This window comes from Polypterus senegalus, chromosome 9, assembly GCF_016835505.1.
Source record: "Polypterus senegalus isolate Bchr_013 chromosome 9, ASM1683550v1, whole genome shotgun sequence".
NCBI lineage: Eukaryota > Metazoa > Chordata > Cladistia > Polypteriformes > Polypteridae > Polypterus > Polypterus senegalus.
Window position 1 is genome coordinate 152,200,518 of NC_053162.1, and position 26,828 is coordinate 152,227,345.

A 26,828-nucleotide genomic window follows, 5' to 3' on the forward strand; every position below is an offset into this window, starting at 1 on the left:
AACAGTAAAATATGGTGGTGGTAGTGTGATGGTCTGGGGTTGTTTTGCTGCTTCAGGACCTGGAAGGCTTGCTGTGATAGATGGAACCATGAATTCTACTGTCTACCAAAAAATCCTGAAGGAGAATGTCCGGCCATCTGTTCGTCAACTCAAGCTGAAGTGATCTTGGATGCTGCAACAGGACAATGACCCAAAACACACCAGCAAATCCACCTCTGAATGGCTGAAGAAAAACAAAATGAAGACTTTGGAGTGGCCTAGTCAAAGTCCTGACCTGAATCCAATTGAGATGCTATGGCATGACCTTAAAAAGGCGGTTCATGCTAGAAAACCCTCAAATAAAGCTAAATTACAACAATTCTGCAAAGATGAGTGGGCCAAAATTCCTCCAGAGCGCTGTAAAAGACTCATTGCAAGTTATCGCAAACGCTTGATTGCAGTTATTGCTGCTAAGGGTGGCCCAACCAGTTATTAGGTTCAGGGGGCAATTACTTTTTCACACAGGGCCATGTAGGTTTGGATTTTTTTTCTCCCTAAATAATAAAAGCCACCATTTAAAAACTGTATTTTGTGTTTACTTGTGTTATATTTGACTAATGGTTAAATGTGTTTGATAATCAGAAACATTTTGTGTGACAAACATGCAAAAGAAGAAGAAATCAGGAAGGGGGCAAATAGTTTTTCACACCACTGTATAGTGTTTTCAGAACAAAAAGTATTGCAAGGTACTTTGAAAACAAAACAACATACTGAAAAGCGATTTGGATTTATAAAGAACATAATGAGTTGCCAATACAAATCTGAAAATGACCTGCCGTCAAGTCTGAATATATAAGAATGAACAGCAATGTACAAAAGTGTCGAATAACAGTATAAATGAATTCTTAAACCTAAGTGGGTAGTATTAAAGGTCCGGAAGAGCTGGCCTAAAATCTGTCCATCCATCCATTTAGTCAAATTCAGGAGGGGGTGCTAGTCTAGCACAAGGCACAATCCCACATACAAACGTACTCACTTATACTGGGACAGTTCACAGTTACTAGTTTACCTAAGTTGTACAGAATGATTTGGGGAAATGAAAGGAAAACTAAGATACCTGGAGAAAAATCCACACAGGGAGAAAGTGACAATACAAACAATGGCCAGGCCAGAATCTGAAGCCAGCCCCTGGAGTGGTGAGGTTGCCAGTGCTAACCCTTGTGCCATCTTGCAGCTGCAATGAAATAATAATAATAGTAATAAATTTTACCTATTTTTTTAAAGGTACTATCTTATTAAAGATAATAACAACCCACTTGTTAATCATATTAATGATAATGATAATAATCGGTATAATAAAACACTAATGTCTATATATGTCAGGTCCCTCTTAGCAATCTGATTGGTCAGTTTGGCTTTGGTCTAATTGAACAGTTTGGTTACTCAGTCAAATGCGATCGAGACAGGAAACATCGGGCAAAAGAGGCTGACACACATGAAGATACCGAGGAAGGGCATAGGAGGTAACCTGAGAGTCGCCTTCAAACACAGGAAGTATTTTCAAGAATACAAATGATGTTTTGACACCAGGTAATGGGGGACTGTCTACCATTTGGTGGAGGTCAAAAAGTGGACAGGAGGTGTGCAACGAGCATTGAAATGATAAAGTCTGTCAAACAGACAGGAATGCAATCGAGAAAGGAACCGCTGGCCATGGCAGATTGAGACACACAAGGATACCAAAGAAAGGTCTAGGACGAATGCTGAGGGTATGTGAAAGGCAAGAAATAATAAATATTATTATTATTTTTAAAAATGTTCTATTACCTGTCTTTGACAACATGCCTAGTAATAATTATAATACTTTTTTAAACCTCTTATCTAGTTTAAGAAACTAGGATAGTGATCATCATTATAGTAATAATACATTTAACCATTTATTAAAGATATCTTGTTAAAGGTAATAATAATATCTCACTTCTATCATGAGATATTCACTTCTATGGGTGGAGTGGTGGCTCCGAGGCTAGGAATCAGCACTGGCAATCAGAAGTGACTCTACTCTGTTGGGCCCTTGAGCAAGGCCCTTAACCTGCAATTACTTTGTCCTGGGTATGACGTTAATCTGTACCCAGTCCTGAATGTAGGCCCTCCAACCTGCAGGGAAACACCTGGGGCTTGGTGGCTGAATTGGCACTCCATCCATCCATCCATCCATCCATCCTCTTCCGCTTATCCGAGGTCGGGTCGCGGGGGTAGCAGCTTAAGCAGAGAAGCCCAGACTTCCCTTTCCCCGGCCACTTCTTCCAGCTCTTCCGGGAGAATCCCAAGGCGTTCCCAGGCCAGCCGGGAGACATAGTCCCTCCAGTGTGTCCTGGATCTTCCCCGGGGCCTCCTCCCGGTTGGACGTGCCCGGAACACCTCACCAGGGAGGCGTCCAGTAGGCATCCTGATCAGGTGCCCGAGCCACCTCATCTGACTCCTCTCAATGCGGAGGAGCAGCGGCTCTACTCTGAGCCCCTCCCGGATGACTGAGCTCCTCACCCTATCTTTAAGGGAAAGCCCAGACACCCTGCGGGGGAAACTCATTTCAGCCGCTTGTATTCGCAATCTCGTTCTTTCGGTCACTACCCATAGCTCATGACCATAGGTGAGGGTAGGAACATAGATCGACTGGTAAATTGAGAGCTTTGCCTTATGGCTCAGCTCTTTTTTCACCACGACAGACCGATACAGAGCCCGCATCACTGCAGATGCCGCACCGATCCGCCTGTCAATCTCACAATCCATTCTTCCCTCACTCGTGAACAAGACCCGAGATACTTAAACTCCTCCACTTGGGGCAGGATCTCGCCCCCAACCCTGAGAGGGCACTCCACCCTTTTCCGGCTGAGGACCATGGTCTCGGATTTGGAGGTGCTGATTCTCATCCCAGCCGCTTCACACTCAGCTGCGAACCGCTCCAGAGAGAGCTGAAGATCACGGCCTGATGAAGCAAACAGGACAACATCATCTGCAAAAAGCAGTGACCCAATCCTGAGTCCACTAAACCGGACCCCTTCAACACCCTGGCTGCGCCTAGAAATTCTGTCCATAAAAGTTATGAACAGAATCGGTGACAAAGGGCAGCCCTGGCGGAGTCCAACTCTCACTGGAAACGGGCTCGACTTACTGCCGGCAATGCGGACCAAGCTCTGACACCGGTTGTATAGAGACCGAACAGCTCTTATCAGGGGGTCTGGTACCCCATACACCCGGAGCACCCCCCACAGGATTCCCCGAGGGACATGGTCGAACGCCTTTTCCAAGTCCACAAAGCACATGTAGACTGGTTGGGCAAACTCCCATGCACCCTCCAGGATCCTGCTAAGGGTGTAGAGCTGGTCCACTGTTCCGCGACCAGGACGAAAACCACACTGTTCCTCCTGAATCCGAGGTTCGACTAGCCGACGGACCCTCCTCTCCAGAACCCCCGAATAGACTTTTCCAGGGAGGCTGATGAGTGTGATCCCTCTATAGTTGGAACACACCTTCCGGTCCCCCTTTTTAAAGAGGGGGATCACCACCCCGGTCTGCCAATCCAGAGGCACTGTCCCCGATGTCCATGCGATGTTGCAGAGACGTGTCAACCAAGACAGTCCTACAACATCCAGAGCCTTAAGGAACTCCTGCCACCATAAAAAACATCACACTGATCCCACTCCATCTGAACATGTGTGGTGCTGAGGTGTCACCCGTTGCATGGCTGCACTTGGGTCCTAATCTGGGATCCTGAGAGGTTTGGCATGTGGTGGTTGCGGCAATGCACTGTATCAATGCGTGCTACTAACATCTTCTATAGTCGTCTTCATCATCATCTTAATGTTCTCAACTGAATAGGAAGGTTAGTAATGTATTACTGTATGTTTGAAATTTGTCTTTTATAACCTTCAGGTATCAAAAAAGATCAGTTTCCTCCAAATAGCATAAAATGGCACTCCACATAACTATATTACCAATCCTCATTTTTTCAAAGTTTTTTGAAAACGAGAAACTTTAACCCTTCGTATCCCATTAGGGAGTTAAACCTCTGGGTTTGGTTGATGTGGTCATTTTGCTGAAGACATCTATTGTTTTACTCTTTAAATACCATGAGGTAAATTCCTCCTCTATTGTCCAAACTAAATGTGATAAATCAATCTGTGTGAAGAGGATCTGGCTGATGCATTTTATAGCCACACTATCCTTCTTACTAGTCTAGTCAAGTCTAGCCTTTCCAGCTGACAAAACTCCAGATTATAACAGACAGATAATGTCTGATACTTCTGCTATTTGAAAACCACTTTTCCTTTGGTGTGTCAAGATGGAGGTCCTCTAAATGTAAGTAAGTGTGCCCTGCGCCGGACTGATTCTCAGTCTAGGGATGGTCCCTGCCTTGGCTCCTCCTTTGCTCCTTTCAATTCTGTATTAAATGGACAGGTCCTGAAAACATTAACAACATAGAAAAGTGAAGTTATAAAAATGAAAGAATGAAGCTGAAACAACAATTTTACACCCTAAACCAAGTTAACTAATAATCATTCTGGTAACCTAGTTGGAAAATATGGCTGACATTAAGAGTTATAAAAACAGCAAAAGTACAAAATGGATATTTTCTACCTCAGTGATTTTTTCTTTGTTTTACCTTTCCAATAGCCTCACTTGTCAGCCCCTGGCAATGTGACACCATTGCTCCTACAGAGGGTTAAGCCCATCCATCCACCCATTTATAGATTTTAGCTTTATGCCGGTTGACATTGTTGCAAAGGGTAAAAAACAATCGATGATCTGTTGACATCATATCCACACGATCTTTACATTCATATTATAATATTTTCAGCCATATTATATTGTATCTGTAGTAGATTTAGTCTACACATATGTACACATATCAAACATATTCATTCTTTGCTAGGTAAAAGTGTTGAACTTTTTAATATCAGATACTGTATGATATAATAGAAAAAGATATTTTAAGTTGTATGGGACAAGGCTTGTCCACATGTAAACAGCCAAGCAGGTGCAGTCACTCTGAAAAATGATCGAGCCGATGGTCGAGTGCAATATTTTTATCCAACAGTTTCTATCCACAATGGTGTGGAATAGTCTAGTTTAATAATGCTATATAAAAAGGGTGAATCTGCGAAAAATTCAATAAAACAGATGGGCCTCTGTTTAGTAGCCATTTTATTTTGTCAACTGATCCTCTCAGGTCCCATGAAATGTAACTTATATGCAGCTTTAGTGAATCAGACATGAGCTGTCTATAAACAGGCAGAAATGCCAATGAATGTTAAATAAACGGGGACCACTTAGGTTTGCCTCTTTTCTGTAGCTGTTATGGTCATTTTCTGGTGCTCAGGAATTGTTATTGTTTTATTGTCTTTGAATCTCATTCACTTTATCGTGTTGTCAGTTTGTTTTCATTGGTGTTATCGTTTTGTGTCGGCACTAATGGTCCCAGCTGTCCTGCTATTGGCAATGACGTCTGGTTGTGATTCACATATTTGGTTGTCCTTCCGTATGTAATGTCACCACATCTTCATTATTTAAGATGACAGTGCACATCATTCTGTAACGCCTCACTGAACCCAATTTTGCAACTCTGTGGCACTTTCTTGTATAGCAGGAGAGAACTAAAAGGCCCTACCAAAAAGACTTTAGCGTTAGGATTATTTCTTTCAACTATGGGCTCCGATTCTCATTTTTTGTGTTCTGCTGTGTCACTAATTCTCTTCTCCTACTGGCTTATCGACTCTTTTCCTGCTTCATACCTGACTGTGCTTTCATCTTCCAGTATTCTGCCCCCTTTCAAACTCTTAGAGCAGTATCTGTTTCAGAGTGCCACTAATATTAGTAATGGAGTAAAATATTTTCTCATTCATCCTTGTTTTTGTCCTGCAAATCGCATGCATCTTGTTAAGTCATCGGTGTTCTAGACATGAACTGACACTTTTAAAAATAAAGATGCACTAGGGGAACCCTTTTTTGTTTCACAAAAGACCTTTCCATGTGATGCTCCATACAGTAAATAACGTGAACAGAAAGTTGTGAATTGGGAAACACCAGTGGGTTCCTGATTTTAAAAGGACTCTTGCTTCATAACTACAGTAACACAGGCTTTTCTTAATCTGCTACTTTACTGCCAGATAGCCATCATACATTAAAGGCTTTAGTTTTTTTGTACTTTTTGAAAAGTATTACTGTTATAAAGTTTTTCAAATCAAAATGAACCAACTTCAATAGCGAAGAACCCTTTCTAGAATGAAATGGTGCTTTGTCACACAACGCAGTAAAGAACCATAAAGTGCCATTAAAGAAAAATAATTTTTATGAAAGAATACATATTTTGACTTGTGTGTTCTAGTGTCAGGATGTGTCCTTCCATCCGTCAGTTATTTAATGTACTTTCTAAAGTTCAGGGTCATGAAGGCAATACATAAGAACATAAGAAATTTGACATACGACAGAAGATTCTTCAGTCCGTTCTACAGCTTTTCATTAAGAACGTTACTCTGAACAAGATTAATGACCAGTGAAGTTGAGGCTTCTTATGTGGCACGGCCCTTAATGAGGAGAATTTCAAAATGCATTGCAAGTGACCCTCAAAGTTGCCCACGTCTTTCCTTCATTTTTGTCCTAGTTGGTGGAGGTCACTTACTTGCACCAATCTAGGGGATCATTTTTGGGGACCTTATAAACATAAAAGGATAGATCCAATATGGTGTGTTTCAGATCTATCTATCTATCTATCTATCTATCTATCTATCTATCTATCTATCTATCTATCTATCTATCTATCTATCTATCTATCTATCTATCTATCTATCTACCTTTCACTATTTACTTTACCTATCTACACCCTGGTTCAGTCGTTCACTTATTTCTAATTTTAAATAGCTGCTAAAGCAATCTGTTGTGCCTTTTACTATGTGTCTATCTAACACAGCCAGACAAAGTTTTCAGTTCTTCTATCATGATGCCTCTATGTGTAAAAGTTCAATACTGAGATGCTCATGGTGGTTCACTGCAGATTAGATTACTGTATATGCTCACGTATAAGTCAGGTCTTGAAACCCGAAAAACTTATCATAAAATCAGACCCGTTCAAAAATGCGACACTTATTATTTATTTATTTTTTTTACATCTTCTTGCCTCCTCCAATCTCGCACCAGTTTATCACACGCATCGAATTTTGTTGCAGCAGCACAGTTTCCAATTTCTTTTGCTACTTCAACAACGTTAAATTTAAAACCAACTTCATATTTTCTTCTAATCGAACGCTCCATTGTAGATAAGGGATGCTCTTATGATAAAGGTGTATGAGGGTGAGAGATAAAAAAAACACAAAACAGTGCAAACATCGGAATAGTTTGGGTATTACCGTGTGGTCACATAAGCACAATAGAGAGAGAGAGCGCAAGTGTGAGAGAGAGAGAGAGAGAGGTTAGGAGCACACGCTGATACAGCGCGTTACCACACCCACATAGAAAAAAAGGCAGTGTGCTCCGTGGTTTGCTCTCTCAGGTGGGCGTTAGCATATCATAATCTCTTGGACCAATAGCGTGAGTTTTCTGCATTCGACTTATACGACCAACATTATAAAATACCAGAAATTATAGTGTAAAATCAACTTATCTGCGAGTATATATGGTAGTCAAATTATATTTTCTTTTTTTATTTCTCAGAAGAAAGATGTATTTTTGTGGGTACAAAAATAAGAAAAAACATAACTTAATATTTTCAGATTCAGGTCAGGGTTATGTGTGCCAGAGCCTGTCCCAGTAGCACTGGACAAAAGATAGGAAAAATCCATGGACAAGGTGCTGTTTTAAAATTGATGCATTTGGATATGTGGAAGCAAAAACAGATCAGATTAGGAGGAGGAAAACTCACACAGATACAGGGAGAACATGTAGTTTCCTTAAGATCAACAACCAGACACGGGATTCAAACCAAGGATGCTGGACCCGTGAGGTGACAGCAGCGCTACACACTGTGCTGTCCATTAAAATGAAATCTTCCATAAGTAAATGCGTTTTTACGGGATTCATTTTTAGTTTTTGTCTTTTATGCACACATACACTAAGGTTTGATAATATTTTTTTTAATTGTTATACACCAATAGTCTTGTTTTGTAGAATTCCCTGACACAAAGAGCAGCAGTTCCGATCCATTTTCAAACATGTAGACCAAAGTATTAATGTGGTGTGGTTTGTTAATAAAATGAAGCAGAAAAGGCAGGCATCACCAAAGAGAGGACTCAAAGTAGATAACTGTAGGCACATAACAATAAATCTGATTCTCCTTTTGCCCCTGACTAATAGGAGTTGAACAGCTGTGTGATGAGAGGGCCGTCCTGTGTATTTTTCCTTTCTTAATCTTGAAGCTCCTTTCTCCTTTGCTTTGCCATTTTAGCCCATTCCTCACTCTTAACTCTCAACTATAAGCACATGTGTCAGGTGGCAGAAGGAGTTTTAAAGCCCTGGCACAGAACCATCTCCAAATACATCTTACTAATAATTCCGGGGTCACGGATGGCAGTTAAACTTCTTTGGTTTGTATATCTAATGCTACTTCTAGTGGTCCATGCAGACCCTGCAGGGCTGAAGTCCAACATTAAAGTGTGATGTAACTCCCATGTTGCTTATCCAATAAAACATGCAGAAGAAAGCTGTTGGATTGGGGTCTCCTGGTGCCATCGCATGTCTCTTATTGTCCTCCACTATTTTATTACCCCTGGCTGACCTACATACACATGTAATATGAGTTCATAGTAATGCTAATCCCAATTTAACTGTTGCCATCATGTTTTCTATTTGCACGTCACATGACCAATTCCAGTCATGTCCTGTTCCTCACTGATTCCTCACTCACACACCATAAATATGAATCTTGGTTGACTCATAAATAACTGAAAGACCTAGAGGAACTTTTAATCCTAAACTTATTTGTTGCATTTCTATTTAAGAAAGATAACTTTAATGGTAATAGCTGCTGCAGAAAAATCTCCTGTTTTGGTTTTTCTTCTGTTGACAATATTATGTCATGGCTGTGAATTTTAAACCCCAAGACTGCCACTTCATTTTCTATGTGTGACTGATTATGTGACCCTGAGCAGGTCCCTTAACCTGCTTGCCTGAGCTCTAATGGCAAAAGACTTCTATAAACAGTTGTAACATATCCTGCATTAAGCTGTGTGCTAAAATTTCCATTAATTTTCTATTTTGTCATTCCACTTATTACATTTCATAGCCACTGGAACTGGAGCCCATCCTGCCAGGAGCGTATTTTGGATGAGATGTCAGGGTGCACTCTTCTGTACTCCTTCATATTGAGCTTGGTTGGAGTTTTTCAGATGTGGAAATGAATTGGACAAAAAAATAAGAGAATTCGCATGTGGACACTTGTAGAACAAATTTTTACACACGTTAACTTGGGTGGAAATCAAACGCTTGAAACATCAGTATGAATCACATAATTTTAAGTCGTTAAATTTAATCTTTTTATTTAATTAATTATTTATCGATTGATTAATTGGATGTATCATCTGTCCTGTGAGTCTGTATCCTTATTTATTTTTTTGTTTCTACTGCTGTATGCATTTAAATTTCCCCGTGGAATTAATAAAGTTCATCTAATCTAATCTTATTTAATCTAATGTAGTCCAGTCTAATTTAATCTCATGTAATCTAATCTCCCACCCTCACTTTTTGTTGTTGTTTTTATTTTTTGTATCTGTATAGTCTACCTCAGGGCCTGTCTCTGCAGCATTAGGTGTAAGGCAGACCTGAAGTGGCGGGGTGGTGTTGTCCATCTCAGTGCACACATCTAATTTAGCCTGTTAAAAGCCACCAATTAAACTCCACGCCTGAACATCTCTGAGATATGAGAGGACAACTGCTATGTCCAAGGCCAGTTAACTATTTTTGTGAAATTATGAGCATGGATGGACTGAAAGTTCTAGCTTCTCATTTACAGTAGTATTGACCATTCTTTTGACTTCAATATCAATTGAATAAAGTATTTGTATATTAGTGGTTATCACTTAGAGAGTGGCTATGTTTTCAGATCTTGGACAATTTTCTAAAGATGAAATATGATCATTTGTGTAATGTTGTAGTTTCACATTTATTACAGAAAAAGTTTAATAGACACATTGTTTCAACTTTGCAAAATCGTCAGATTTAAGACTAAAAATGAAAGAACAGGTTATATATAATAGAGAGAAAGAAGGAAACAAAGCTGAGGGGATGAGAGATTGAAAGACCAGAGTGAGTGTGAAAATCAGTCATTAGTGTAGGTGAAGAAAGACATTAAAGGGTTAGTTAGACATTCTCCAAGTCTAAGAATGAGCTTAGCCTTTTCTGTTTTTGTTTGAAAGGTGCCTTTGAAACCCTGTGAAGGAACAACAACAGAGAGATCAGTGTGGTTAATGACCACGGGATATGAAATCTTTTCATCCTAACATCTCAAATGTGCTAAGTAAAATGATCTGCAGGTCATCACGCTGTCTCACCTATAAGACTGGCGAGCACATTTTATAAGAAATGCCATATACAAAGTTTTCGGACTGCCAGGAGCCTATTCTGTAAACACTAGTACACAGGATCGTAGTGCTGGCAACATATTTGCAAGTAATACAGTGGCACCTGATACAAGGATAAAAGCTCTGCTGAAGTTCTAGTTAGGTGGATGACGAGTGGAGACCAAGTGTGGATTAAGAGAAAAGGCTCCTGTGGAAGGATCCATCTATATTAATGACCCATAGGAGAGGTTATGTTAGGTTTAAAGAGGAGGGTAACCAGGATGGTGTCTCCATGATGCTGATCTTTGGGCAAATGTTACAAGGTTTCCTCATGAGTTGGTTGTGTGTTTGTCCACAATGTGATATCTACTAACTAACTCCTTTTACGTGCGTTTTAGCTTCTAATTTAGTATAATTATTTTTCGATCGACTGTTTACAGTTTTTTAATCATCTATAACCTTAAAGTGTTTAATCTAGTTTAGGGTGCTGAGATTTGGAGCCAATTCAAGCAGCATCACGAGCTATGTAGAAAACAACTCCAAACAGCCCATAGAAAGATCAGCTTAGTCAACATTTTAAGTTAACCTTCCAGTTAACTTAACACCCCCATCTTTGGGAGACACATACTCAGAAATGAGGAGATGATGTAAACTTCTCATAGGGTAGGTTGATATTAAACTTCGGACCCCCTGTGAGCACCCACATTACAGCATATTATTCCTTCAAATTGTTTTTTTTTCTAATCTGTACCTAGAAGGGATTCATTTTTCTGAAGTGTTGCATGAAGTTTATCCGCAGTAGTTTAAGCTTCCAATACTGCAGTCATCATAGGATTTCAAGGGTCCTTCAAAACTTGCCTCAGTGTAATTTTGGAGAAATTAGGTGAAGAGGATTGGTGAGCTTTGATGAGTGGAATGTCCTGTTCTTCTTGAACAGTGTTCTAAACTTCATTCCTCAGTATAAACCTTTTCAGATGAATATGTTCCTCTTTTACTAGTATGAATTTGCATGGATTTATAAAACATTTCTGACCAATTCTCCCCTTGTATCCTGCATTTTCAGTATCTGACTTGCTAGTATTCTTTTCAAGAAGTGGGAGCCTCAGTTTATCATGAGGTACTGGGCTGGGTCCACGTCAGTTGACCCACCCAATACACTCCCCAATGACCTCAGGTTGAACAGCTCCACTGTGAGCCCACCACAACCTAACACCATCGGGATACAAATTCCCTTTGAGGATTCATAACCTTAGGTGTTTTGGAATGGCCCTGGTGTATTATTATTAAATAAATGCATTACTGCTCAAATGTTAAGGTGTCACAGAACTCCTGGAGTTGAGTCCCACATTCCCATCTAAGAACATGCAGGATAACAGAGTAGGTGCGGTTGTGGGTCTGAGCAGTCATGGGCCCTCTGATGGGTTGTCCCATCCAGGTCTGGTTCTTGCTAGCGCTACCAGGATGGGCTCCGACCCCCTTGCATTTTTGTGATTGTTCTGTTATGTTTACTCCAGTGCTATGTCTCAATGTTTATAGCTATGCAAACAACCGTTCAGTCAAATTGTCTGTTTATGGAAACTGCACTGTGTGAGTGGTTTCGTAATTATTTGAAGTTAACTTGTAACTGGAGTTACTGTGCAGAAGCCCATATGCAAATAAATGTCTAAAAGCAGAATAATTTAATGATCATTTGCTTTCAAAGGCTAAATCAAGTGTAACATTGAATCAGCCCATTAAATAACATTAAAAAAAAAACAGAATTCAACAGGAAGAAACTTGAATAAAGCATTGTTGTGTATAAAATAAACCTTGATTGATGGATTTGGCCCAGTGCGTTGATTAGTAATTTATCCTTAGACAAAGCATCGGAAGACAAATCTGTTAGAGAAAATTCCAAAAAAAGCATACAAAAAGAGCAGTGATGTCAAAGAAACTCTGGGTTTATTTTATGCCGACTCTTTAGTTTAATTTCCTGGTAGAAGGAGTGCTTTCATATCCAAAGCAGCAGATTCTGTAGGCAAAGGAACGAATGCTTTCTAGAACCCGTCTGTTCTTACATCTCTACTTGTGTGTTGTGTCCTACAGATAAACCCAAAGTGATGATCATCAAGAGCTCTCCAAAGGAAGATCCAAGAGAAGGAGAACGCTTAGAACTGAGCTGCACAGTGGAGAGTAAACCAAAGTGAGTGTGTCATTCATAAATGATGTCTTTCTTTCCCTCCTTCTATCGATCAGACCCGCATACAGTATTCTGTGTATAAGTTGGCACAATTTGAAGACCACAGTGCCAACAGCTTGTTGTTGTGCCTTGTCTCTTAATCATGTGGGCCCCTGTAAATCTTGGTTCTAATGGGACTTCATTGTTAGACTAGTTTCTTTTTTTTTTTGTGATTCTGACTTTTATTTGTAACTTTAGGGTTAAACTGTTGTGTAAGAATTAGCAGCTGTTGCTACCTCATTGTATTACTACAGAAGGAAGCTATTCTCTTCAACTAACATATATCAAAGGTTCCTTCCTAAATATCTAATCAAACAAATAATATAAAGCTCACCCTGTGTAATGCTTCTGCTTACCAGACTCGAGGATGGTCGAAATATCGTGTGGCCTCAAGAAATAGACACTGTACTCGCAAAGCTACTCTTCTATTACTCATCACCCAGGACGGTATTATATAGACAATACTCAGAGACTTTCCTCAGTTTTGCTGTCTACTGACATTCATTTATTCCCCTGACAAGAAACTACACATTCTTATTCAATTCTGCAGCAAACTGTTATTTTTATTGAAACTTGGCAGTGAACGATAAATAATAACTTAAGCGGAAACAAGAATGCAAAAGTTACCATAAATAGGAGTATAACTTGGACATTAGGTTGGGATTCGTATGTCAACTCGAAAATCAGATGTTATTTGTCCAGGCAGCACAGAGCTTACATTGCATTAGAATAAATCTGGTATCTCACTCACTCATAGTATGGCACCAGGAATCTGTCTGCATGAATCTAAAAGTTTCTGCATGGCTCCTTTTTTGTAATTTTTTTAAATGTTTAGTTTAATAAGGAGAAACAACAGTAGTCAGCAATCATGGAGGAAAAAAATATAACAATAGCAGGCATCAATAATTACCCAATCCATCGTGCCCACCCCTCACCACATGCTCCCAAAATCACCTTGTAAAAGAGGTCTCTGTACAATTAAAAAGTTACTGATGCTTATACAGGCTGGTGAGAGACAGAGTGAGCCTAAAAGAAGAACCAGAAAACTGAACAAATTAGGATTAGGCTCACGACTCGGACCCTAAATCCACCAGCTCCCAGACAAATGCACAGCAGCCTGCTGTTTTGTCTATATTAGAGCCAGACGATCTGTTGATCTACACCACCCAAAGTTTAATTAAACTAAGATTAGATTAAAGAAAGAAGATTTCCCTAAGTTTACAGAGAGTGAGTCTGAGGCTAAGATTAGTTTTACAAAGACTATAGTGCTCTGCCCCCTGCTTGCTTCGCTCGCCAACCCCCAGGTATGGGTAACTGGATGTACAATTTAAAGTGATGGTTATTTTCATGGGAACTTTTACGTATGCATAACAGAATTAACTATTTTACATACCAGTGAGTATTTAACCTTAGTAAAAAAATAGCAAAACATAATAAATTGAAAGAAATTTATGTTAGAGGTATTCTTTGAGTTAAACATTTTTGTTCTGTTTCACTGTAAAATTAACACACAAATACTTTTTAAATTTACACTATTACTGCAACACTTCAGTAAAAACAATATTTGGAATTAACTTTTCATCAATATTACATTGAATTTTGATTCTATGTTTGTACTTACATTGTGACAATGCAATGTATATCTGCCTGTGAGTGAATATCGTTTATTTCTCTGTAATAAATAAACCAACGTTTTACATTACGAGTAATTAAGCATAGTAAAAAAATAGTAAAATGTAATAAATTGAAAGATAATTATATTTCATGTTACATTAGAGGTATTCGTGGTGTTATATGTTTCCGTTCTTTTTGGCTTTAAAATTAACACGCAGATACTTTTTAAACTTACACTTTTACTGTAACACTTCAGTGAAAACATACGCCAAACAACAAATCTTGTAATTCTCGCAGATACGCCTCTTCGTTGGGAAGAAACACTACTTTTCCCTGATGGCAACATGAATTAGATGATTTACAAATTTTCGACTTAAGCTTTAAAGCTGAACAATATCTACATACTTCTGTCATATCACCTATGTCCATATATTCAATCTCTTTTCACAGTTCCGTTATTTCACCGAGTAATAATTTCTATTTGTTAGTGCTAATGCGATCTTTACTATCAGTTTTCATGCCTTTCGTATTTTACTACTTTTGTAATCTTTAACCTGCTCTGCATGTGTACAGTATTGCACCAACATTTTTGAACCTCTTTATGATGTTCTACTTTGTCTTATACTCTTTGTCTTTTATTACCGGCCCTGCTAGGTTTTTAGTTCCACCTCGTCCAGGCCGATTATTACTTTCCTCATTTTCTGAATTTGCACTTGGATTATTATTGTTCTTTTTTGAATTCTTTTCTCTCCAACGCTTTTGGGTCTCTTTTCGACATGCTGCCTTTTCTTCTTCACTTAGTTGTTGACGTGTCATCTATAACGTATAGAATTATTGTCCAGAAATGGATTATTACGAATGAAACAAACAGATTATATGTACAATAATACTGTCCAGAAAAGCTTCTTTAACAGATGAAATGGAGGACTTTTCATAAATGACTTAAAATGAGGAAAATGTAAAAATGTGTAAGAGTTATGAACACAGAAGTGTGTCTGACAAAAGCACTCACATGAATGAGAGGTGATTGGACCGTGTGTGTGGTTGAATATGGTTGAGAGGAGTCAAGGATTTTAAAAACTCACTGGGCAAAAAGGAACTTGAAATTATCTCTTTGAAAAAGTCTCATCCCAGAATTTTCTTTTATAATAGAGAGATATAGAATACCCTCTGTTGGATAAAAGTCAGGGTAGAAGAAGAGAGATCCAGAAGAAGAAATATATGAGTCAACAGGGAAATATTAGCAGAGTGAATAGAGGACTGGCAATTAGAAACATCAGTCCAGAATGGCAACACTGGAGAAAACTGTGTGACGATGCGGGTTCTGCTCCAGGCTCCCATCTCCAGTTTGGGAGCTCTTGAACCCGACACTATTGATAATGTAACCGGATGAGCTGGACAGTGAAGACATCAACCACGAAGCAAGGGGATGGTGCAAAATGTGCAAAGTGCTTTTATTCAAAATAAAACCAAAAACAGTGTCCAAATAAATAGTGGATTCTTGCAGTCATTAAATAAATAATCCATTTAAAACAAGGCTAAAACGAGATTAAAATCGTGCTGACAACATTGCGGTCACACCAGCCAAGCTCTGCTCTGTCCCAGTCTCTCCAGCTTACCCAAGGTATATTCAGCGGGAGAGACTTCAGCCACCTCAGTCCTCATTCTAACGACCCCCGTCATGACTGCCTCCACCAGCGTCTGCCTGACCGCCGGTCAGTGGTCCTCCCGTCTTCCTTCTCACACTTGGTCATCCCTCGTGCGGACTTTTCCCTGATTGTACCCACTGTATTAACTCAATGGGCACAATCCTGTCCCACGAGCAACGATCATTCACTCTATCTGGGACCCCTGATCGTGCTGACCTCTCTCTTTCACAGCAGGCTGGCTCATCCACTCTCTTTTCCCAATGCTGCACTCTCGCTGTCTCTCTCTGCCTCTTTCTTTCTTTTTACCGTCCTCTCTCCACTTCTCCTATATATTACGGGGATGTTGCTCTGGTTTGGTGATTAGCAGCTCCTGGCTTCAATTACAGATGCGGACGATTCCTCACCTGTGCACATAAGCAAGGAAATGCCCTCCTCTCACAGCGTCCAGGAACTGCTGCAGCCACACTACCATGCTCCCTCTTTAAGCCGCAAGTGCGGTGATTATCTATTTAAAAACTGGCCTTTTTAATCTGAGCTGTGGACCCGCTATACCACACACTTACAAAGTGCCAGAAACATACAAAGGACACAAGTCAGAGATGGAATCAGTTGCCAAATAAACAGCATAAATTCTATGAGTGGTAAGGTTCAGTCAACGTACAAACTTAAATATGTTGGTTATGGGAGTTTGCAGAGGATGCAGACATACTGTTAATCTGTTAACAACAGCTTTCCATGAGACTGGAAAAGAAGAAGAAGGGAGATCACACCCTCAGAAGACAATAAGATTAGGGGTCTAGCACGTGCCTTAGACAGACTTGCATCTAGGGATGCCACTGGTTTAAAGTTTGGAGATAAGCTGAATGGTCTCCTCTTGTTTGTCAAACTTATTATGTTCTAGCATAGTCTTTGTTAGGCTTAAAAGGAAAGTCTGAAAAAAACAATCTTAGCAGACATGGGACAATGACAAAGATCGGGATTTGGTATCAGGACTAACCTCAACACTACAGTCAACCTTTCTGTCTTGTTAGTGAAATTAAAAATGTTTTTTTTTTTAATAAATTGAACTCTGTTACATGAGGAAGGCAAAGCCAAGTTTTTAAGTAAATTATTACAGACCAGATTTCCTGTGGATTGTTTTCTGGAGTGTTTTCTATTTCCACTCCAGGAAGTAAATTGCACCTCTGTTTTAAATCACTGCTCTAACAGTCATTCAATTGCTGCTGCTTCCTCGGCTAATCATTCAGTTACCACTTATAGTCAGTTCACCAGTTAGGAACACCGACAGCAAAGCTTTTGTAATTCAATTCAATATGTTTTATGTATAGCACACTTCGCTTAGTGCAGGTTCATGACATTTTAACAAGTTTATGAGTAAAATAAAGTTACAAAGTTTATAAATTACATAGCGTACACACATAAAAATACACATAAGGCTAACACACAGTAAGCAATTTCAAATTTATTAACTTAAATGGATCCTAGCAATAACTGTATCATTGAGATACGGCCAGCTGATTACTAGGAGGAGAAAAACAGCATCCCCTGAGAAAATAAACCTCAGGGGGGTCCGAAGTCAATTATCAAAGACAAAAAAAGTCAAAGGCAGAGTCGGATACAGCCACAGTCATGGACACCTCAGCTGACTGGCAGGCCATTCCCTTTGTGCTGGGCCATCAAATAAGACAAAATCATTTACTCCTTGGATTTCAAGGCTCCCACATCTCTGGAAAGCAACCTGGAAATAGAACAGTTGGCACCAAGTGCCACAGCAGGATGCTGAGAGGGTAAACATGACAGAGGAGGGTCGCTAACAGATTACACTTATTGTCATTATTTCATTTTTGTTGAAATGACTAACCAAGGAATGGAGCAAATCTGCAGCTCTTATCAGGGTACGACAAACTAAAGTATTGAGTCTTCAGCCTGGATTTAAAAGCTGACACAAAGGGGCATCTTTTCATAAAAGAAAAATCCTTGACCTCCCACTGTGGTTTTATTAATCTTTGGAATCTTTAGTAGACTATAATCTAGAGATTGTAATGTGAGCTGTGTTTTGTATCGAATGGTAAGTTCAGAAAGGTAAATAGGGCCTAGGCCCTTCAAAGCTTTTTATAGTAGGACTTGTGGACTGTGTGGGGGGTGCTCATGCTTGTCACTGAGCCCAAATGACAACCAAAAAAGAACAGAAGTGACAAAATAAAAAGAGTTTTATTACCCAAAGTGGGTAAACAGTCAAAACAGGTCAAGTCAGGTTGGGGAGCATGCAACAGTACCACGTGTTGCCGCATCCACCCCACGACGAAACAGCTCGAGATCCTGGTTGGCAACCCCTTAGACGGACAAGCGTCCAGTCCCACACTCCAGAAGTGATCATCTATTTGCAACAGCCAGGTGTTATGTAGGCATCACCTTGGCCTGGTCCAGCTACTCGTGTCTTCAATCCTGCAAGCTGGATCACCTTCGGGGAATCGCGCCACGTGGCTGTAGTGCTGTAACTGACGCTCCCTCAAATTGCAGATAATGTGCCTCATTCAGGACTCCATGAACAACCGCTCATTCGACACAAAGTCAAACCAGTGGTACCCAAGGGCTCCCCGAAGAGACACAGTACCAAAGGAGTACGGTCTGAATCTTAAGTCACTGGATGGTGTCCATGTCTCGCAAACATAGAGCAAAATAGTAAGAACCAGGACTTTAAAGACCTTTGTCCTTTTGCAAAGATATTGGGGTTGCCACACACCCCTTTCCAGCGACCTCACGACCCCCCATTATCTTCCAATCTATCTGCTGACTTTTAAAACATTAAAAATAGTGCCTCATAAACATATAGGGGCTTAAGAATAAAAAAATAATACAACTAAGCATTCAGGCTATTCTATTTACCCCATAGCCTCCTTTCCTTACCTAGCCGCTTAGAAATGGCTTCCTCCCAACTGCAATGCCCCCCGTAAACTGACGGCAGGGGCCTTTTATGCCTTGGTCAGGAAACCCATCCAGGTAAGCCCTGAATATTGTTTAAGAGTTATCTAGCCTGCAAACACCCTTACAGACTGGTTTCTCTACAGACGTCTCCCAATACAAACTGTAATTCGGACGGGCCAGTCTTTATGTCTGTCCTTCCCAGTACTATTGTGATTTTAACCCCCCAGTACACTCTAATGGCCTGGGGGGCATTAACAAAGGTAACAAATTGACTCGACCCCATCCCACTTTCACAGGTTTTTTAATTTAAAGTTTTTATAGTATGCAGTAGTGGTAGTAGAGTTGTCATGTATAGAGAATACGGTGAGATTATGACTTGACAGTTCTAAACTAATGTGGACTTTCATAAAGCATGTTGATTTTGCCAACATTTGTATTATTTATCATTTTAAACTGAGGGCTTCACACTGTCTTCCTGCCCACTTTCATTCCTCTCACAGTCCAGACTTCTTTGGTATGGTACTGGCCTCACCTCTGAGGAGGAGAATAAAACAAGCAGTATTGAATTTGCCAGTGGAGCTCTTAAATATTAACATTTCCTCATTGATCCTGTGCTCCAAGTGCAGTTGCAGGCTTGTGCCTCCTTTAGCAGGCAGCAGCGTACAAACACATCTGAATCGTGACGGGATTATGCTGACCTAGACATCCTTTACCTTTTTTTTTGTATTGTATCATTTCTTTAATGGTTTTTATAACAGTGATCCCCCTGGAAGGCACTATATGAAATACAGACTAATTGATTCCCAGGTCTTCACAGTTGAAAGATTGCAGTCTATTTAAATTGCTCAGGTGTGTCGAGATTCCTCTTCTCTATTGGAATAATGTCAGCATGCAGGTGGTGCGTAGAAACAATTAGAAAGGCAAAAAATCGCTTTGGTTCTTTAGGAAAGGGAGATCATTTAGCCAGCCAGCCGACCATTAGCCCCATCAGTTTACAGAGAGACAGGCCAGGATAAAATGGCATTGTTTCTTTTTTAGGTCTCAGCTCAGTTTCTAAAGATGGTCTGTTTGTCACAATAAGTTCTCGTTTTTGATATACCTTACACTACTGCTTGCTTCCTAATCTTCAGAACTGATTGTATGTACTATCAAATAAGCTAAATCTCTAACATCACAACTTTTACATTGAATTCAGTAAGTATTCCAAACCTTTTACTTTCTGCACAATTTATTGTGTTATTGATTTAATTTTAACTTGAAACATTTGCCTTTTTATCTACTTGCTTACATGCAATAACCCATAATAACAAAATGAAAACGTGTTTTCAGAAAGGTTCACAAATTTATTAAAAATCAGAAACTGCTATCTCTTATACATACAAGTATTCTTACCCTGAATTCACTGCTTTGTAGGAGCTCTGTTGGCAGCAGTTACAGCTTTTAGTATTCTTGAGTAAGTCTCTACGAGCTTTGCACACTTGGATTTGTCCCATTCTTTCAGACAAGCTCTGTTAGATTGGACGGGAAGCATTTGTAAACTGCCCTCTTCAGGTCTGGCCACAGATGTTCAAAGGGGATTAAGTCTATGGTTTTGGCTGGGACACTCAAGGACAGTCAGAGACTGTAGGTCATTGTCATGCTGAGTGGAGAAACATATTCTTAGTCAGTGGCCACGATGCATTCGGGAGCAGGTTTATTTCAAGAACATCTCTGCATTTCATTGCATTCATCCTTCCCTGAACCCAGTCTCTCTGTCCCTGCTGTTGAGGAGAACCCCCATAGCACGGTGCTGCCACCAGCAGGCTTCACTGCAGGGAAGGTATTAGCAATGTAAATTGAATGTGAAAAGTCTTATAAACAGTAAAAGAAAAATTTCAACTACAAAATGTTACTAGGAAAGTGCATTGGGATTGAACATTAAAGCTTTCCAAAAATTTTAATGACAGGCCATTCAGCCCAACAAGCTTGTTTATCCTATCCACCTAATTTCTTCAAAATAACATCAAGGTGAATGTCAATAAAGTCCTAACCTCGACCACATTACCTGGATTTGTTCCACGTGTCTATGTTTCACAATTTGAAGAAAAACTTTCTAACATTTCTGAAAAAAAATTACCCCTAACAGGTTTCAAAATGTGCCCATCTGTTTTTGTTGAACTCATTTTAAAGTAATGGCATGGATCCTTTTAGGGTAAAATACTCAGATTGGAAACACATTTTCTGGTTAATGCTGATTTATGCTGACCTCCTCTATTGTTCTAACATCATATTACGTGATTCTGCCCAGGGTGTGTCTCTTTAGTTGGGCCATGTGCCCCCTCAAGTGTTTTAGCCTCACATTACATGATTCTGCCCAGGGTGCGTCTCTTTAGTTGGGCCGTGTGCCCCCTGTAGTGTTTTAGCCTCATATTACATGATTCTGCCCAGGGTGCGTCTCTTTATTTTGGTCATGTGTCCCCTTTAGTGTTATAGCCTCACATTATGTGATTCAACCTAGGGTATGTCACTTTAGTTTGGCCGTGTGTCCCCTTTAGGGTTCTAGCCTCACATTACATGATTCTGCCCAGGGTGCGTCTTTTTAGTTTGGTCATGTGTCCTTCTAGTGTTCTAGCAACATATTACGTGATTCTGCCCAGGGTGTGTCTCTTTATTTTGGCCATGTGTCCCCTTTAGTGTTATAGCCTCACATTATGTGATTCAACCTAGGGTATGTCACTTTAGTTTGGCCATGTGCCCCTTTAGGGTTCTAGCCTCACAATACAGTACATGATTCTGCCCAGGGTGCATCTCTTTAGTTTGGCCATGTGCCCCCTCTAGTGTTCTAGCCTCACATTACGTGATTCTACCCAGGGTGCACCTCTTTAGTTTGGCCATGTGCCCCCTTTAGTGTTCTAGCCTCACATTACACGATTCTGTCCAGGGTGCACCTCTTTCTTACACATCCTGTTTCCCCTATTTGTTATATTGTGCTGCAGCACCCAGGTACTGATTCTTCTGTGCAATGTGCCAACCTGGCCGTGCTCTAGTAACCTTTTACTAGCTGTGCACCCCTAATCACAGTGTATATACAAACAAGCCAAAAGTCCTAAAGAAAGCATTCAGATTTACCGGCGAGCTCAAGTCCTTCTTGGCTATCTATCAGGAGAGACTGAAAGAGCTACTCGTCTTTCTAGGGCAAATAAACAAAGAGCAAGGAAGGATTGTCAAAGTCTGAAAAGGCATTTGCACTGATGGTTACCTCAAATTAAGCTCTTCAAAGTGAACAGGAGATTTTGTTAGCGACAGAAAGAGACCCCCCCCCCACCTCCACCCCCATTTGTTCTGCTAAATCTGCTATTTTTTTCTGCTTGCTATTGAATTACGACCCTGTAATCTAAATCACCTTTATAAAGAGCTCCTTTCAGCCTGGTTCATTAAGCTCATTGCCAGAGATGCAGCGGGCACCTCTCAGGATTAATTCTGATCTGTGTTTTTTGGGGGTGGGTGATGCACAAAGCATATTTCCAAACTTTTAGTATTTGGATTTGAAAGTTAATTAGACATGGGAGAATTAATGTGGAAGGTTTCTGATGCCACTTTGTGCTTAACTGATTATTTTAAATCTTTTAAAGTAGTTTTAACGATCCACTGAGTAGGCTGACACGAAGGACGCACTCCATCTTGATCAGCATTGTGCCATCATTTTGCTCAATTTGTTTAAGACAGCATCTCATACTAAGTTAATGAATTCAAAATGCACTCATAGTGAGTGACTAAGCAGGTTGGCCAAAACTGATCAACAAAAATGATCAAAACGACTTGAAGCTGTGCATGCCACATCAACTGATCTCAGGGGTTCACCCCTAATGCGATTGAAGATGTCAAAATACAAGGTTCCTGGTCATGAATATGATACTATTTTGATATTTGATTCTTTGCCGGTGGTCCTAGCCCTCCAAGAGGCACTCCCAGAAGGTTAAAAATGATAAATTTCAAACATAAGTAAGTGGGTTATTGTTTTAGACTATTTCAAGGTCAGTGATTATTAATGTGATGTTATTGTTGATTCTTTACTAGGGATATGGTCCTCTATGAACATCTATCAGAGGGTGAAGAATAACTAATTTCTGTAACAATCGAGAATATTTAGATTTTAAATTTCTTCTTCTTCTTCTTTCGGCTGCTCCCGTTAGGGGTTGCCACAGCGGATCATTTTTTCCCATATCTTTCTGTCCTCTGCATCTTGTTCTGTTACACCCATCACCTGAATGTCCTCTCTCACCACATCCATAAACCTTCTCTTAGGCCTTCCTCTTTTCCTCTTCCCTGGCAGCTCTATCCTTAGCATCCTTCTCCCAATATACTCAGCATCTCTCCTCTGCACATGTCCAAACCAACTCAATCTCGCCTCTCTGACTTTGTCTCCCAACTGTGCAACTTGAGCTGACCCTCTAATGTACTCATTTCTAATCCTATCCATCCTCATCACACCCACTGAAAATGTTAGCATATATAACTCCTCTACCTCCAGTTCCGTCTTCTGCTTTCTGGTCAGTGCCACCGTCTCCAATTAATATAACATAGCTGGTCTCACTACCGTCCTGTAGACCTTCCCTTTCACTCTTGCTGATCTGTCACAAATCACTCCTGACACTCTTCTCCACCCATTCCACCCTGCCTGCACTCTCTTTTTCTCCTCTCTTCCACAATTCCCATTACTCTGTACTGTTGATCCCAAGTATTTAAACTCATCCACCATTGCCAGCTCTACTCCCTTCATCCTCACCATTCCACTGACCTCCCTCTCATTCACACACACTTTATTCTGTCTTGTTCCTACTGACCTTCATTCCTCTCCTCTCTAGAGCATATTTCCACCTCTCCAGGGTCACCTCAACCTACTCCCTACTATCGCTACAGATCACAATGTCATCAGCAAACATCATAGTCCACGGGGACTCCTGTCTAACCTCATCTGTCAACCTGTCCATCACCATTGCAAATAAGAAAGGGCTCAGAGCCGATCCCTGATGTAATCATCACAAAGTAAATCATTATATTTCTGATGAACACCCAGAACTAGGGTGGCTTAATGCTATTTTTGTTTATTCTTGCAACCAATTGTTCTCCTACGTGTGTTCAATCTCTGGATAGTGTTCCTAAGTGACAGTTTCAGGAATTTGTACAATGACAATTAATTAGTTGTGTTTTTAATTGTTTATGGTAACTACTGCTACCTAAAAATTTGCATCTTTCAGATGCCTGTCTAAAATGGCTTAGGATATCCCTTAATTAATCACTTTTATGTAATAATCAGCTTTTGGCAGCACTGCTGTATCATTTTGCTGCTGTTTTTATTTTTAGTGCCACATACAATATTCACACCAAAGAGATTTCAAGTATGCCAGCATCTCCCAAAAGCCTACATGAAGCCTTGTCACATCCTTTATGGCTGTTATATTGATGATGAAGAGTGGTCTGAAAACTCTTACTCAGCCACCTCCACCATGGGAGTAATTAAGAATTTATTTTTTTATTTTATAATTTGAGTTTAAAGTAATGTTAAGTGATGTGGACAGATTTATAAAGAGTGGAGCCCTGGTTAGCAGTGCTGCCTCATTGATCCACCATCCTGGCTTTGAATCCTACCTGAACGGAGTGTGCACATTTGCATCAGTTTCCTGTCCACATCCCCAAAGATGTTCCAAGATGTGCGAAATTCCAAATTGGTCAGAGTTTGAGTGAGTGGGGGGCCAAGTGGTGCTGTTTTCAGCCTTATGTCTAATGCTGCCAGGGTGGGCTGAACAAAATCAAGCAGGTTTGAAAATGTTGTGTTTTGTGAATTTGTAAGTGTCCCTGTTTTGATCTGTAGATTGTTTAGATTTTTTTTTCTCTGTTTATAAATTTTTCTTCTTCTCATACTTCCTCTTGTTTTCTCTAAAACATGGAGATTCTAAAGTTTATTTCATTTTGTGGTGTTCTTTTATTATGAAACATATTACTTTAATTTAATGTTACACGTTTTGCAGCGACACCATGTTGTTTTTCCATACTTTATGCTACGGCAGTAGTAATATTAAAGTCAGGATTGCACTGGTGCGTGTATCCAAGATTGTGGATGAATTCTCAGAAATCTGAAGAGTATAGAATTCCCAGTATTAGAACTTTTTCCTAGTGAATTTTTGGCTTTGTCCCTCTGGTTTTGACCATCGCTAGTCCATGTCACTTAAGATTACTTTTCCAGCAATAATTAGTCATAGCATTCATTCATTTACATAATCTTAGCCAGTTGGATGCAGTTGGTGGCACACTCCCATGAAGCCGATCATCTAATTTGACACACCTAACGGTCTGGCTCTTCTATAAAATCAAACAGGTTTATATTTCTCATTCGTTGGAGGAGTGGGCTGTGTATTCAGGAGAGCTGACAACTAAAAGAACCAGTCAAGACTTTTCTGGAAACACAACGCATAGAATGTAGTGGCGAGGTAAGGAACACACATGTTTTGAACCTCACAAGCAGAAGAGAAGCTCATCTGTCTGATGTCTTAAATACCATAACAGAATGGAAAACAAAGAATGAAAAGTCAGAGACTGCTGCTGAACTCACTATAGCTCTTAACACTTCATAAAGCACCGCATCATCAGGCAAAACTCTGTTCGCTATCAGAAAAAAGAAGCAAGCATGACTGCACCGGAAAATTCGGCACTCGGTTGTTAAATGTGACATGGGCTGCAATTTCCAGTCATGTAATTTGACATGGTGCAGCAACGAGATCAGCAATTTGACATGCCCCACGACAAAAAGTCACTTAATGTGACATTGACTTTAGTCTTTGATTGCATTTCATGTTTTGATTCAAACCATTTTGGCCTCCTGTTTCCATGATGAGGAAGAACAGAAATATTCAAACCAAAATACAACTTAACACTAACTTTAAAACAATGTGAAGATATTATCTAGAGAAGTGCTGAGGTAGGTTCAACACCTCTGTGAACTGGAAAAAGAAGTGTACAGAAAAAGGTCACAAAGATAACCGTCTTGGTATTAGCTGAGAATATCTAAAGAATTACAATATTACAAAAAATATCCAAAGATTTCATTTTGTCTGAGGGAAGAATGAAAGAGAACCTGAGTGTAAAGACTTCCATTTTCCTTTATTACTTTTCACTTGGTTTGATAATTTAATTCACAGTCTTGTATAAAACATATATATCAGAAAGTATGCCCTAACCTGACAATGCTGCCATTATAAATCTTTCATCTCTTCCAAAACTAATTTCATGTAACCTGACCAAATTGGGCTTGGCTAATGAGATACTAGGAGACATTATAAGATATTTGTAGACTTTGATGTCCTGATATTATTTCTGCTTAATAAATTTTGTACTTATTACTTCACCACTGCCAACCAGAGAATCCATTTCCTATCAGACAGTTTGCATTTATTCTAAAAACATTTTAATGGACTGAGGATGAAGTTCTTAAAGCTGTCTGCTTGAATCGAAGAAGACATTGTTTTCTGTGGCTTGTTTTTTCCAAAGTGTACTCATTTGGCTTTTTTGAAAGATGCTAAGAGTAGTTTGCATGTAAAAAGCAATACCATCTATCTATCTATCTATCTATCTATCTATCTATCTATCTATCTATCTATCTATCTATCTATCTATCTATCTATCTATCTATCTATCTATCTATCTATCTATCTATCTATCTGTAGTCACACCCATGTGAGCAGGGGCCATCTACAGGGCTCTTGTGTTATCTGAAATTCCTTCCCAAGTCACTCCAGATTGAAATGCCATTCTCAGCAACTGCGTGCCTATTGATTTGTTGTTACTCTGTACCCCATACCTGGCAAGGATCTATGCTGCCTGCTCGTCCCAAGTCATAATAAACATGTTTCACTTCACCAC

The 26,828-nt window shown here is 39.8% G+C and overlaps 1 protein-coding gene across 4 annotated transcripts in view; it reads left to right on the top strand.

Moving 5' to 3' along the window:
* The window catches only part of cadm1a (cell adhesion molecule 1a), a 1,086,691-nt gene that overhangs the window by 912,991 nt on the left and 146,872 nt on the right, over positions 1–26,828 (top strand). For all 4 annotated transcript variants that reach the window (XM_039764035.1, XM_039764036.1, XM_039764033.1 and 1 more), the window contains exon 7: positions 12,612–12,708. In XM_039764035.1, coding sequence (XP_039619969.1) covers positions 12,612–12,708 — 97 coding nt within the window. The remainder of the gene's footprint in view (positions 1–12,611; positions 12,709–26,828) is intronic.